Raw genomic sequence first — 13,976 nt, forward strand, 5'->3', positions numbered from 1 at the left:
TCATAACTGGTTCTTCAACTATTCTAAGCAGCATCAGGTGATGAAGTCGAATCAATGTAGATGGCTGATAATTTTATTAATAAGAAAACAAAAGAGGACACATGTCCAGTTTCTGACTGAGCATATACTGAGGTCAAATGTCACTTCTCTATCCTAAATAAGAAAAAAATATCCTATTTATCCTGAAAAAAAAAAAAAACAGTAACAAAGAAACAGGGTCTCAAGGTCTATTTGAGGCAAGTGCAGTGATTCGCAACTGACTAAAGATGAAACTCCTGAGCAGAACTCTATCACAGCCAGTGCCCTGGGCAGAGCCAACTGACTGATCTGTGATTGAAATCTCAGCATAAACGCATCGCAGAGTGGTTCAAGAGGATGACATTAGGACAGCTTAATACTTCTCTGAGTTTTACATCCAGAAAAATCTATCATCATCTCACAGTGTTTACCATATAGATAAATATAAATGGATAAGTAAACCAGCCTTCTATAGAGGGACAGGAAAAGTAGTTACATTAGAACAGTCTGTTCCCCAGGAAACACCATCTGAACAGAGCCCTTGCCTGTCTACTGCAGCCTGACATTCTTGGGGAAGAGAATCTCAAGCCTATCTCAAGGAGAGAAAAGCTGCAAAGCACTGGAAAGGCTCAATGTGAAGATGCCAAGCAGGCAGCCCACTTATAATGGCAGGGTCGCTGGGATGAAGAGACCAGGCTTAGAACACTGGGATTCATATGCTAGAGAATGAAGGGCAGCGTGCAAGAACGATGCTGGAGTCAGCGGACAGACACAAATCCTAAGCAGTTTTAAGAGCTACAGATTCAAAACACTACAGAAATTAAGAACTGGTTTCCTGCCTGATGCCTCCGAGATGCACCTCTTACTAGTATACATACGGTGACACCCATGATGGAAAACATCTATCAAGCAAACAGAAATGGAAAACCAGCTAACTCTGATACTCTGGTGTCTGAAAAAGTGGACATCAAGGCCAGAAGTAGTCAAAAGAGATAAATGAGGTCACTGCATATTAACAAAATACAACTGTGAATATGTGTGCACCAAATGTTGAGGCTCCCAATTTCTTAAAACAAACATTGACAAACATAAAAGGACATATAGGCCATAATAAAATAATGCTGATTCCCCACTTTCATCTCTAAATAGATCACCTAACCTAAAAACCAACAATGAAGCTTCAGATTAAACTGCATTATACTCAAATGCACATAACATATCTACAAAGTATTCCATCCAAAAGAAACTGAACAAACATTACAAACAATAGTCATGGAACCTACTTGAAAACAGACCACATCCCATGCCACATATATTTATAGTAACTTGATTCACCTATCAAGCAAACAGAAATGGAAGTAATCAAGATTCTAAAAATATTGTTTATGATTGCCCGATTTTTAACAGCTTAAAGGTATGTTCTTTTCATGGTAGTTTCATTTAAGATTCTAAAACAAAACAAAATACTGACATCTGGTTACAGCAAGCTCTGGCAATCTAGAAAGGTTACTAATATAAACTATTAATCATTCCCTGACATATCAGACAAAATGGGAAGCTTTTAAAGATGTGCTGGTTGAATTATTTTAGAAAATACGTTGTCAAACTGAAAAACGTGTGTGTGTGTGTGTGTGTGTGTGTGTGTGTGTGTGTGTGTGTGTACACAACTTGGGCAAACTGACATAACCCTTAACACTGGGGCTTGTTACACTGCTTACTTAATCTCTTACTCAGATGACAGTAGTAAGACAAACAATACACTGTGCCTCAGCACAAGGCCTTTTGAACATCAACAAAATGTGCTATTCTGAAACTAGGGCTTCCACACCTCACACAGCTTTAAAACACTTCTATCCCATGCTCCTTGCAGAACACAAGATAAGAACAGAGGATGAAAGGAAACCTACTCCAGCAGAAGCCAAGCACAAGCTGAGTGAGCTCAGAAATAAGACAAATTACTGTCAGAGTAATGGGGCTCCAACAGACAAGCTAGGTCCTTACTGATGCAAAGGGCACTCACCAGCATCCAGCACAGGCACTTACCATGATAATCCCCTTGGCCTGGTGGGTTGGTCAGGATAATCTTCATGCAACTGAAAGGCGTATAGTCTGTCCTCTTGCCTTCCTTTCCAAAGCTATGCCGGATATTGTAAGAGTAACCTTTATCAAACTGAAGAGATAGAGAGACAGAGAGAGTACATCAGTCAATATAGTAGTAACAGCATCAGCGATACCAGCTAGAATCAAACAACCAGTGCTCCATTGGCAGTAGCCATGCAGCCGGAGGATCTGCAGTCAGTATTGGAGCCTGAGGAAAACAACTCACAGGCCAGCAAAGCTACCCGAGAGGGAAAGCCCTGAGGGAGGGTCCTGTTTCCTGAAGACTCCTTACTGCTGCCAGCTCTTGTTGACTTGGTCACCCTGGGTTTTGCTTTGCATGAATATCCTTGGCAGGTTTCTAATTCCCCACTGGGTAAAGCAATCACAAAGCATAACAATAGTAGTGATTTCTCAAAAATCAATGCCACTCAGATAGATTAATAATTTAGCTGAAGATTTCTATGAAAAATTTAAAAGTAAGTTTAGTTAAAAAGATAAAAAGATGGGGTCAAATGCTTTTTATGTACAATTAATTAAATCAGGTCAGGGTATTTTTCCAGCTGCTTTGTAGCAGAAATCCTAGGGCACAACACAATAATAAAAAGCACATTCTTAGTTACCTAGTAAAAGGCCTGCTAAGGTCAGAGAACAAGAACTGGGCAAGCCTGGTTGCAAAGGGCTCTTGAAGTTTCACCTACAGGGGACAGGTTAATGAACAGAGATAGTAATTGGGTGTGGTGTCCACTATTAAGATTGAGCTTGTGTCTACCATACATCTGAGTATATCTGATTTTCCTGGTTGATAACTATAAGTTTGCTAATGAGCTTTGGTGCGCCTTGAGGACTTACTGCTGTGCAGCCAGCAGACTGAACAGATCCTTCTTTTTCTGCTGTCTCAAGGAAAGCAAAGGATCTCTGACCTAAAGGGCTCCAGTTGACTATATATGCACTTTACTATGAAAACAGTATAAGGACAGGTAGATGGTTTACTGTGTTGGGAGAATAAGAATTGTGTGAAATTAGACTAACATGATATCTATCCCCTTTCTTGTAACCGCAAACCTCCCAGGACAAGAGAAACTGGCTGATGAAAAGATTTGGCTTACTCAGATTCTGCTACTCTGTAATAGACACGCTACTACCTTCGGATATAGATGCATTATGGGAAGAAACCATGGGAGAAGCTGAGTGTTCAAAGGTGGGACTTAGAATAACTTGTTTTTTAAAATATGAAATTTGTAACCATTATATGTCATTGAAACTCATGATTAAGAAGTGATTAGAATGTGTTTTCCCCCTGCACGGGGTATCTGATTAAAGTATACTGGGACTAAGAGAGACAATAAAGTTGTTGGAGCTTTGCTTCATCCACCAGGTGTGTGTGAGTGTGTGCCTACTTTACACTAGTTGCCGACCCCACATCTCCTCCTTGGATCCTGAAGACACTGAAGACACTGCCAGAGCTGGCTGGCCCCCAACAATCTGTGCATCTCCTGGGTCTTCTCTCTCTCTCTCTCTCTCTCTCTCTCTCTCTCTCTCTCTCTCTCACACACACACACACACACACACACACACACACACAGTTTTTCTGTTACTGCCATGACCACTGGTCTCTGAAGTGTACTAAACAAACTTCTTAAATAACAATACAAACTTTCTCAGGGAGGAGACAGTGAAGTGAAGATTATAGTCATCCCCCAGTCTCTGGTATCTAACGGGGATTCTTCCCAGCAATCTCAGGGATATGAGAATCTACAAACCACTGTCCAGTAACTTACAAACTGTGTAATATTTGTATCCAACTTGTTAAGCCTACTTTAAATGATCACCAGTTATTTATAACAAGTAATACAGTCTAAATGTTATAGAATAGTTGTTACACTGTCATTGTTTGGGAATAATAGCAATGAAAAGACTTTTTTTCTTTCCCGAATACTTCAATCTGAGGTTCACTGAGTCTAAGGATGTGAGAGCCAACTGTCTACATACAATGATGAGATTAATCTGTTGCAGAAAAGAATAATCAATCTGCCCTCCTGAATTTGATTTTGGGGATTGTACTGGGTGGGAACACCCTCCTCCTCCTCCTCCTCCTCCTCCTCCTCCTCCTAAGCCATCCTTCAATAGCTACATCCTGACTCACTACATACGAAATGCCTCTTCAAATAATTAACGCTGTCCTCTGCATTTCCCTCTGCAACTGCCTCTTACCTGGAAGGCAGTCATAAAACACACTTATGGAAGCACAGGACTTTCAGTGAATGAGATGAGGGGAGAAAGGGACTTAACATTCACTGAAAGGCACTTAGGCGCCACCAGGCATGCTGCTGGGTGCTTTTAAAAGATTGGTTCAGATAATCAGCCCCCCTATGGTGGTACACAAGAGGACACTGTAGTTCAAAGAGAAGCAGCAATGGAACACAAGACAAACACTAAATAATTAGCAAACTTGAAAAGTAATGTTTGATTCCAAAACCCAAGTTCTTTCCATAATACTGCATGCCATGGTTTGAATATACTTAGCCCAGGGAATGGCACTATTTGGAGGTTTGCCCCTGTTGGAGTAGGTGTGTCACTGTGGGTATGGGCTTTATGACCCTCATCCTAGCTGCCTGGAACCCAGTCTTCCACTAGCAGCCTTCAGATGAAGATGTAGAACTCTCAGCTCTGCCTGCACCATGCCTGCCTGCATGCTGCCATGTTTCTGCCTTGATGATAATGGACTGAACCTCTGAACCTGTAAGCCAGTCCCAATTAAATGATGTCCTTAAAAGAGATTCCTTGATCATGGTGTCTGTTCACAGCAGTAAAACCCTAACTAAGGCACTTTATTTCCTCATTATAAGATCATTAAAAACTGTAGGCTCCAATGATATTGTTTTAGGCTGTGATTTCTTTTTTGGTACTTCCTCTTGGAGGTCGGAGTTGGAGGCAGTCTCTTCCACAGCTCTGGGGCATTTCCCTGTGCATACCTATATTCTCTTAGGCTGTTTCTCTTCACAGTGTTTCTGATTTCTACTATACTCCCCATATTTACCTTGTGGCTTGTTATCCCATACTCTGTACTTAGGTGAACAGTTGTTCCTGGACTATCAAGCTCTACATCAGTGTGCAAGAAAATGGACTCACCGGTCCACATGGCAGGACTCTGTGGCCTACTACAGCATTTGAGAGTGGACTGTCCCATTTTCACACTCCTATTAAATGTTTCCAGTACCTGATGGTTGGTGCTTTTCTAACTCCTCTATTAGGTGATGTCCATAACCCATTGGTCAAGCAAAGACAGACAGATAATGTACCTTTGATAATGTTTGATTAGAGGAATATTCACTGACACAGAATTAGGTAAAGCCTAACTTTACAGAGAAGGAATGGAAATTAAATGTCTCACATAAAGTAATAACTTAGGCGAGAGCAATGAGAACAGCAACCGAGTTTCTGAAATGATTATCAGACCATGACAAATGGCAGACCCTAAAAGCCTTTCTATAACTGGAGGAGAATCTTAGACTATGTCTTGCTTTCACTACTCGGTATGTTCGTAAGCTTTCAAAACGAAGGTATCAAAAGCTGTAAGGGGTTCACAGAGTACATCAAGTGTTCCTCCATGGCACACAGGTAATACTTGCTAAGTCCTGAGAAGCCGCGGAGGACACTTAATGAGTCATCTCCAAAGGGCAAATCTTCAGAGTTCTGAATCTAACAGTCAGAATAAAATGCCTATAAAAGGTTACACTTTATTTCTGTGCTTCTTTAAATAAATGCATATTCCAGGAAGCTGAGGCAAAGGGTTCTTGAGCAAATTTTCATGTGAAATTACTAAGCATAACACTAAAAGTACTTCATAGAAAGAAATAAAAAGGGGGGAATTTTAGCTTAAAAATAATTGTGCCAATGGGCAATAAACCAAAATCCTGAGTGGACAGGGCAGGTCTGGGCTCCATCCTCACTAATCGAGCACAAGGCACATACTATGGCAGAGTTGCCATTCGCTCTCCACTAAGGCTCACTGTGAGAGTGACCCAGCAAATATCAGGGGTGTTGGGCTCCCAGGCTTGGCAGTCAGTAAGGCAACTTACAAAGGCTAGAACTTCAGCTCATCTTCCCAAACCCAGGCCATACTCCCATAACTTTACATCTACTGACTCCACTGATTCTTTAGCTGTAAATGCTCACTTGCTTACACTGTGTTTGCTGCTGTGCCCTGTTCTCTGATAAGGCCTCATTCTCTCTGTTCTAGTAGTTCCTCAAGGAAATCCTTTGATATTGCTTTACTGTCCAGATCTGCTTTAACTTTAGTTACATTATGGTACCACAGCTCAGATCTGACTGCCATCCTTGGTCCCTCATTCATAAATGCCAATCTAATAGTTCACACTGAACCTTTGACTCCACCCACACTCAGGTGTGGGCAGCAATCCCCTGGTACATGATGGACGCTGTCTTGACTCCTAAGATTCTAAGCACAGATGCCTAATGGACTGGGTCATTTCAATAAACTTATCATAAACTTAAAGTACTGAAAATGAAAACCGCTAAATAGGCCTAGCCTACCAAGTGTCAGATTTGGCAGGACATGCCCTGCAATGATGAAATGTTTGGCCTTACGGCTGTGGGCTGACTAGAAACCCAAGCCCACTGCCCTGCCAGCTCTTCCATGAGAGCACACAAATGCAGATGATTAGAATCTCTCCTCAGGGATAAAGCAATAATGACTTACAAACACTTCCCCAAAGTAAACATACTAAGGTTCTGCTAGGTGACCATCACCCTGTCAACATTTTACCTGTGTCTAGCTTCTGTCCTCTTCCTCCCAAGTCTATTCCTATTTTAATTTGTTTGGTCACTTCATTCCATAGTATCAGGCAAACAAAAACAGATTTCTGTCTTATAGCAGTAAGGCATGTATCATGTACGTCTGTGTTTGCATAAAGCTACTGTAAGCTTCAGCCTGCCTTGCACACCAAACAAATTGTACACTACAGTTCTTCCTAGTGACAGGGACAAAAGGGCCGAGTAACAAAGTTCACTGACCTCAAAGGGTATAAATATGCAATTACAGGATTCAAATATGCCTCATACAGAAAGCACACATGCTCAGAGTTGTATTAGTGTAATGAGAGCGGTGTATCACATTCTTATGTAAATGACACACAGCAGGCAGGGGTCACTACAAAGGGGCCTCTTACCACACACCAGAGGAAGGATGTTGGAAGGAAGAGGACTGCTCCTCCCGCCCCTTTTGGGGGTGTGCTACAGGACAGCTTACTCCGCCTTGCAGATCGCGATGAAGGTTCCGAATCAGAGCCCAAAAAACGTGGTCGCCCTTGTAACCACACGTAACAAATTATTGACAGATTGTGTTCTCAGCAAAGCAGGAAGATGGCTCTACCAGGGGAGAGCTATGTAAATTTCAATGTCTGGCTTCAGGTTGTCTGTTTGCTTCTCACAGCAACAGCGTGGTTTCTCATTAAGACATTTGATTTATGGTGCTATGCTATTCTTTCAAACTATCTACACACAGGAGACAGGAAACAGGAAGAAATACCTCTTTTCCTTCAGTTTTACCATCGTACTCATGCTGAAAGGAAACCATTATTTCACGTTACAGGTGCTCTGGATGCTGTAACAAATCTCTCAGTCATTTGTAGAGATTTAATGTAAAACTAAAGTGTCAGTAGTAAGTTGGTCAAACATTAACGTGCCCAAAAGACAGCTGGGGAATGGCAAACTGTCTCCTGAATACAGATTCGTATGTTTCAGTCTGCAGTGCATTAATAAACTGAAACACACAGAGGCACAGGCACAAATTAGACTACAAATATTAAAATTATCTATAGTTCATATCAATTCTCACTTTAAAAGCTAACTTTCAAACCACTTAGTAACTTCTCACAGTATCTCTGAAGTACAGATGTGTGTCGTTAACAATGGATATATACTTTCTGAGAAGTGTACATTAGTGTGAGAGGAGAGTTTGTCTACAGAGTAGAGTGCACAGAATAGTCTATCACTGTGGTCTCTTGACACATCCCAGAGACAGGCAACATACGGGGCTGCTGTTGGCATAATATGGTGTGCTTTTACAGTTTGGGGTCTCCTGTTCAGTGCTGGGGTTCAATCCCAGGGCCTTGGACATGCCAGGCAAAGACTCTATTCCTGAGCTATAGGTCCAGTGCTGTAAGTATAAGTATGAGAACACTCAAAAGTTATCATAAGAAGTAAAGCCTAATGCTGAAGATATAGCTCAGTGGTAGAGTGCTTACCCAGCATGCACAAGGTCTTGGGTTTGATCCCAAAATCGGGGACTAGGGATAAGACAGTATAGGAAACACATGAAAATAATCAATTATCATCAAGTATTATAAACTGTGTTCAATTATTTGTGCTATGCTTTTATCAACTGGCAGCCACAAACATGCAAGTGCCAAACTACTATCGCACCAAGCCCCTATCTAGGCACAATAGCACTCTTTGAGCCTCCAGTCTATGCATGCTGATGGCCTGTCCAAAGCTCAACTGATTACTATGTGTGGTGAAGGATGCAGACAGGCTTGCCCCAGTGTACCAAAGCGGGGGCTGGTTCATGAGTGAGTGACCTGAGGGGAGGGAGGGAGGGGGGGAGGGAGGGAAGAACTACATTCTCGAGTTGTAGAATTTTCGAGAGAGCAGGCAAGCTTATACTCACCTGAACACCTCATCTGTACTGGCTAGTGTTCATGGTGCTAGAGGATGCTGTACATACTACTGGAGAAAAGTTAAGCCTCAATCTCACCCAGCTGTGAACCCTACAAGCCACAGCTGTCCCGATAAGGTAGCCTCACTGGTTAATAGTGACACAAATGTTACAGTAATAACCAACCACTTTCTGACTGCATCAAAGGCCTGTTGCTCCATGAAATGAAACCTATACTAGACATCATCAAGGGAGACACAAACATATACATTGGGAGAAAACCCAATGCATTTTTCTTCGAAATGGACATATGGCCCATAGGGACTTATTTCTATATCCACAAATGAGCGAGCCTTCCCTCAATCCTTATCAGAGAATCCTTTCCTTGAAATAGATGCCAATTAATACAGAGGTCTTGCCCCTACAGAGAGAACAGAAAGACTGTAAGAGTCAGAGGTGGTGGATATCATCAGGGAAACAATGATTTCCAAAGCCAGCAGGAGAGATGCACAAAGGACTCGCTCACACCAATCATATGGCATGTATAAGGCCTTCGGAAGCTCCAGCCAGACAAAATTCCAACATAGGAGGAGGAAGGAGGACACAACCCCAACAGCAGTTGATGAACTATTAATACTTGATAGCTAAAAGGAAAGTGAGTTTCCTTTAATGATATGACCTCTGATAGGCTAACTATACACCACGGTGGGCTCCAACCACAAAGCTTGCTGGAAACACACTGGACTTGGGGAAGGAAGAAGAGAAGAGATGAAGTTTCAGAGTTGGATGGGAAAAGATGGGTGGAGGAGAAGGTAGAAAGGGAAGGAGGTGGGGTGGTGATTATGTTTAAAATACATAGCAATAAACTCTCAAAGAATTGATTTTAAAAAGAAACTTAAAAGCAGCCATACAAATGATACTAAAAGCAGTATTTTACGAGAGCATTCCCCGTGTTCTGACCCCCATTTAGAGCTAAGGTAATGGAGTCCTATGATTATCTCACTAAGTCTCCAAGTTCCATGTTGTGCTGGATTCATTTCATTTGTTCCGGCTATGTAGAAATACACAAATGTGCATAGATATTAACATTCTCCTATAGTATTTAATTATGTAAAGGATTCCTCCCCTTAATACAATTGTTTTAATTGTTTCTCTATGCTACATCACACTTGGAAACATTAAAAAAACCAACTGCTTATAATTTTACCCCAATCATTTATTTGAATATATTATTATGCAAAATACTCCTCTTCATGATCACACACATGCATATTATCTTTAAATACATACATGTGACTAATGTCCCAAATTACCATTCTGCCATAGAAATTTCTGTTGTAGGTTTTTAGATTACTGTGTCATAAACTCACATTCATAGAAATCATTTCCCATTCTGTTTAAAAGAAACAGCTGTTTCTAAAGAAAGAACTTTTTATATTAATTTAAATTGAATCATTTAAATGGTGAGATACTAACAACAAGCAAGGCTGGGGAAAACTGAGATCTAAGGATGGGGCTCTGCCTTGACAGCTCCTGGGATCACAAGGCTCCAAGCCTCTTCACATGCAGATTAACCTCCATTGAAATTCAAACGCCGCTTCAGAGGGCCTCCCTGGCATACAAATGAGCAGACCCAGAATGAGAAACACAATGCTCATAAAATTACAGGAATAATATTTTGATGTGCAGCTTTAAAAGAGTAATTTGTTGAATACTAATAACCCCCAAATCAATTTGTCTCTGAAGAAATACAACCACAATATTACTTTTGAAACTTGAGTAACAGCAGACAATGAGTCCTCAGCAAACAATGACATGAGACAGTTTTAGATAAATATGAAAGGATTCATCTCTCAGTACCACCCAAGTCACAAGCGACAACATTTGCTCCACAGACTCGTTTCATGCATGCACAGAGCCAGTTACATGACTTAGGTTTGAGTTGTGTTCTCCAATGTGGATGTATAATGGCCATGATGCAGGGGCACCCCTCTGATTCCTATGCCTATTTTTTGATAGTGAAATCGTTTAAATATCATTAATTAAATTCAGTAGGTATACATGTAAACACACAGTGCACTGCCAGGTCTTGATTTTTTTCCTGGTGTATATAATCATTCTCTTTTTCTTCCTTCTGCTATGAAAACATCATGCACCATAAACTTGCAAAATGTATGTGCCTGTTCAAGAAGCACAGGTTGTGTAGCTCCTGAAGGAAGGGGACAAGGTGACATGGTATGCAAAGGAAGTCACCTCAATTACCCCATGGGAACCCTGCACCCTCCCCTCTCTCCCTCAGCTGAGCCTTCATCCAATATTGAAACAAGTAATCTCAAATTCCACATTTTGGCCGCTCCTCAACACTAAGGCATTCACCCGGGACTCAACAGAGCCAAATGAAAGAAGCTTTAATCTGTCTTCTCTTCTTTGTTGCTGCACAACACGGACAGCACCTTGTTCATTAATTAAACTTTTTCCTTAAACAAAATGACAGTTGAGTATTATGTGGGACGCTGGAAAAAGAAGGCCAAAAATAAAAAAGATGGATTTTTTATTTCAAAATTCTGTTCAGAGGTACAAAGTAGTATTCACAAATGATAAAGCACATGAAGATGGGAGTTTCCAGGGGTAAAGTGGGGAGATTTTAACACATGGGTGGGAGAGGTGCATGGAGATATCACATACACACACACACACACACACACACACACACACACACGTTATACATGAGTTAACCAGCACTCTGGAGGCTCAAACAGTCCATGCATATTCCCCATGTTCTGAAGAGATCTGACACATGCTTATGAACTTAAGTCTTCATAGCTGTGAGCTAATTAGTGATGATATTTTTGGTTCCTTGAGTTTCTCAAGAAGTGAGCACACTCCTGCTGGTTTAGCTCTGTGTGGTGACAGGGTGGGTAGACAGGATGCTTACCCAACCTCATGGACTTGTCTCCATCATGATTTAAAGTGGATGTGCCACCTCTTACTTTGCCAGTCTAAAACTCAAAACAGTAATACAATAAAATCTAAGTTTATGCAGAAAAATCTTTTGGCAAAAACGGTAGACATTCTAAAGGGGAGTGATCCAAAGGCTTTAGAGAAACGAGAAAACACTTTTCACGTATTTCTGAGTTTTCCATACCCATTCAGGGGAAACTAGAGAAATACAGGCATTCTTTCTTGTTTTTTTCATTACATAAATCAAGTAGATTTTTTGTCACACATACACAAAAAAATTCTGTGAGTAAACTGCCAATTCATACATCTTGGATCCAAAAAGAAAATGAAATGGCACCAACTTGATGGAAACTTTAATTTAAAAAAAAAAAAATTCTTCTTGTTGCAAAGCTGAGGAAAATATACATTTCCTGATATGCCTCACTAAAAATTGATGACCGGGGACTATACCTCCTCATTAGTCATGAAACAATGATAGCGAATTCTAAGTGAGAAGCCTGAGTTCACAGTCCCAGGCATGTGCCTGATTTCCAGTGAAGCTGTTAAGGCTGTAATGATGGATGTCCATTCACTTTATGTGCTCGGGAAGCATTTTAAGTATTTCTATGCCTTTACATTTATTTTGCTTAAATAATAAGCTCTGAGCAGTAAAGGTACTAATGGGAGCTGCACTCCCAGGTAGTTAGTTCAACTGAGGGCCTTAGAGGTAGTCTATGTACCCACCTACAACTCTTCGTTAAAATACCTTATTACATTTGTGTATGTGTGTGCATGGACCACAGGTTGGGGACCAGAGAATAACTAACTTGCTGTGTGTCCTGGGGAACAATCCCAGGCTGTCAGGTTTGGCAGCATGGGCCCTTACCACTGAGCTGTCTCCCTGACCCTGAAAATGTTAATTTTCAACACTGTTCTAATGTGTTACAAATGTGAATGTGCAGTGAAGCACCACCCAATGGTATTTTCCAAGTCCTATGGTTCTTCCCATTTGCCAGATTGAAAGATAAACTACTGATCGCCAACTGCTTCCTTCTAGATCAAATAAGTTGATCTGAGATACCTGTTATGCAATGTGACTATATTAGGGTAGTCTGGCTGTAAGACTAGATTTACCATGTGCCAGTACAAAATCAAAGCCGTTCTTCCAACAGACACTACGGTATTTCACATCAGTTTATAAGGTGCTGTGGGATCTGACGTTCTGAGAGTAGGCTTTGTAGCTGTAATGAAATGTGGTCGCAAGGGCATATGCAGCTCCGAGACACTACACAGGAAAATATATCTTCTTTTTCATCAAATTAATTTCATTCCTGCAAACGTGCTGGATGGCAGGAGCCTCTTCAAGTCACAAAGGACATGTTGCAAAGCCACCAGCTCTTTTACCTGAATCCTAAAAATCTGTCTTTTCAATGTTCAGCACCCAAGGATTTTATAAAGTCTGTACAGAAAACTTACCTACATGACAACAGGTAGTGCTGTAACAGAGCCAGAGAAACAGAGACCGAGCTGGGCTGCCTGACGGGGAGCAGGGAAAGGAATCAAGTTCATGAACTCTGAGTGCAAAGAGAGGGCAGCGGTAGGCACAGAGAACACAGGAAGAGCTGCCTTCACTCTGATCATCAACCACACCGAGGAGACGGTGGCCCGCGGCCTTCACTGTCAACCTGTATAAAACCAAGGTGCTTGTACAAGGTGTGTAACGCAGCTCCTTCACACCAGTTAGCTTTGATTCCTAACATTTTCCCAGACAAGTCTCTGCTACCTTTTCTCAGACGTGTCACTGGCTTGAGTTAACAAACTAACCAGATGATTCCTCCTGTACTCACAATCCGCTGTCACATCCTCAAGAAGAGGGTGGCAGAGTAACTAACAAGAGTTAACCAGTGCAGAGAGCTGACGTGAGAGCTGAGGGCTGATGAATTCACCCTGCGATTCTATATTAAATATGATTTCCGCTCAATTTACTCGGACGAATTTATATTCAAGTTATATTTTCAAAAATGGCTGACTTGCAAATAATAAGCACTGAAAAAGGGAAAAAACATCACATATAAATTCTAGGCTTAGAAAACCATTATTCATCAATATCTTGGTTTCAAGAATAATCTATATTGCTGGGCAGTGGTGGCGCACACCTTTAATCCCAGCACTTGGGAGGCAGAGGCGGGTGGATTTCTGAGTTCGAGGCCAGCCTGGTCTACAGAGTGAGTTCCAGGACAGC

General features: G+C 41.3%; 1 protein-coding gene across 2 annotated transcripts in view; it reads right to left on the reverse strand.

Annotated features, from left to right (window-relative positions):
- Window positions 1-13,976, reverse strand: part of Prim2 (DNA primase subunit 2) — a 204,452-nt gene that overhangs the window by 26,758 nt on the left and 163,718 nt on the right. For both annotated transcript variants that reach the window (XM_021197856.2, XM_029538764.1), the window contains exon 11: window positions 2,062-2,188. In XM_021197856.2, the coding sequence (XP_021053515.1) occupies window positions 2,062-2,188 (127 nt within the window). The remainder of the gene's footprint in view (window positions 1-2,061; window positions 2,189-13,976) is intronic.

The sequence above is a fragment of the Mus pahari genome, chromosome 5 (assembly GCF_900095145.1).
Source record: "Mus pahari chromosome 5, PAHARI_EIJ_v1.1, whole genome shotgun sequence".
Lineage (NCBI taxonomy): Eukaryota > Metazoa > Chordata > Mammalia > Rodentia > Muridae > Mus > Mus pahari.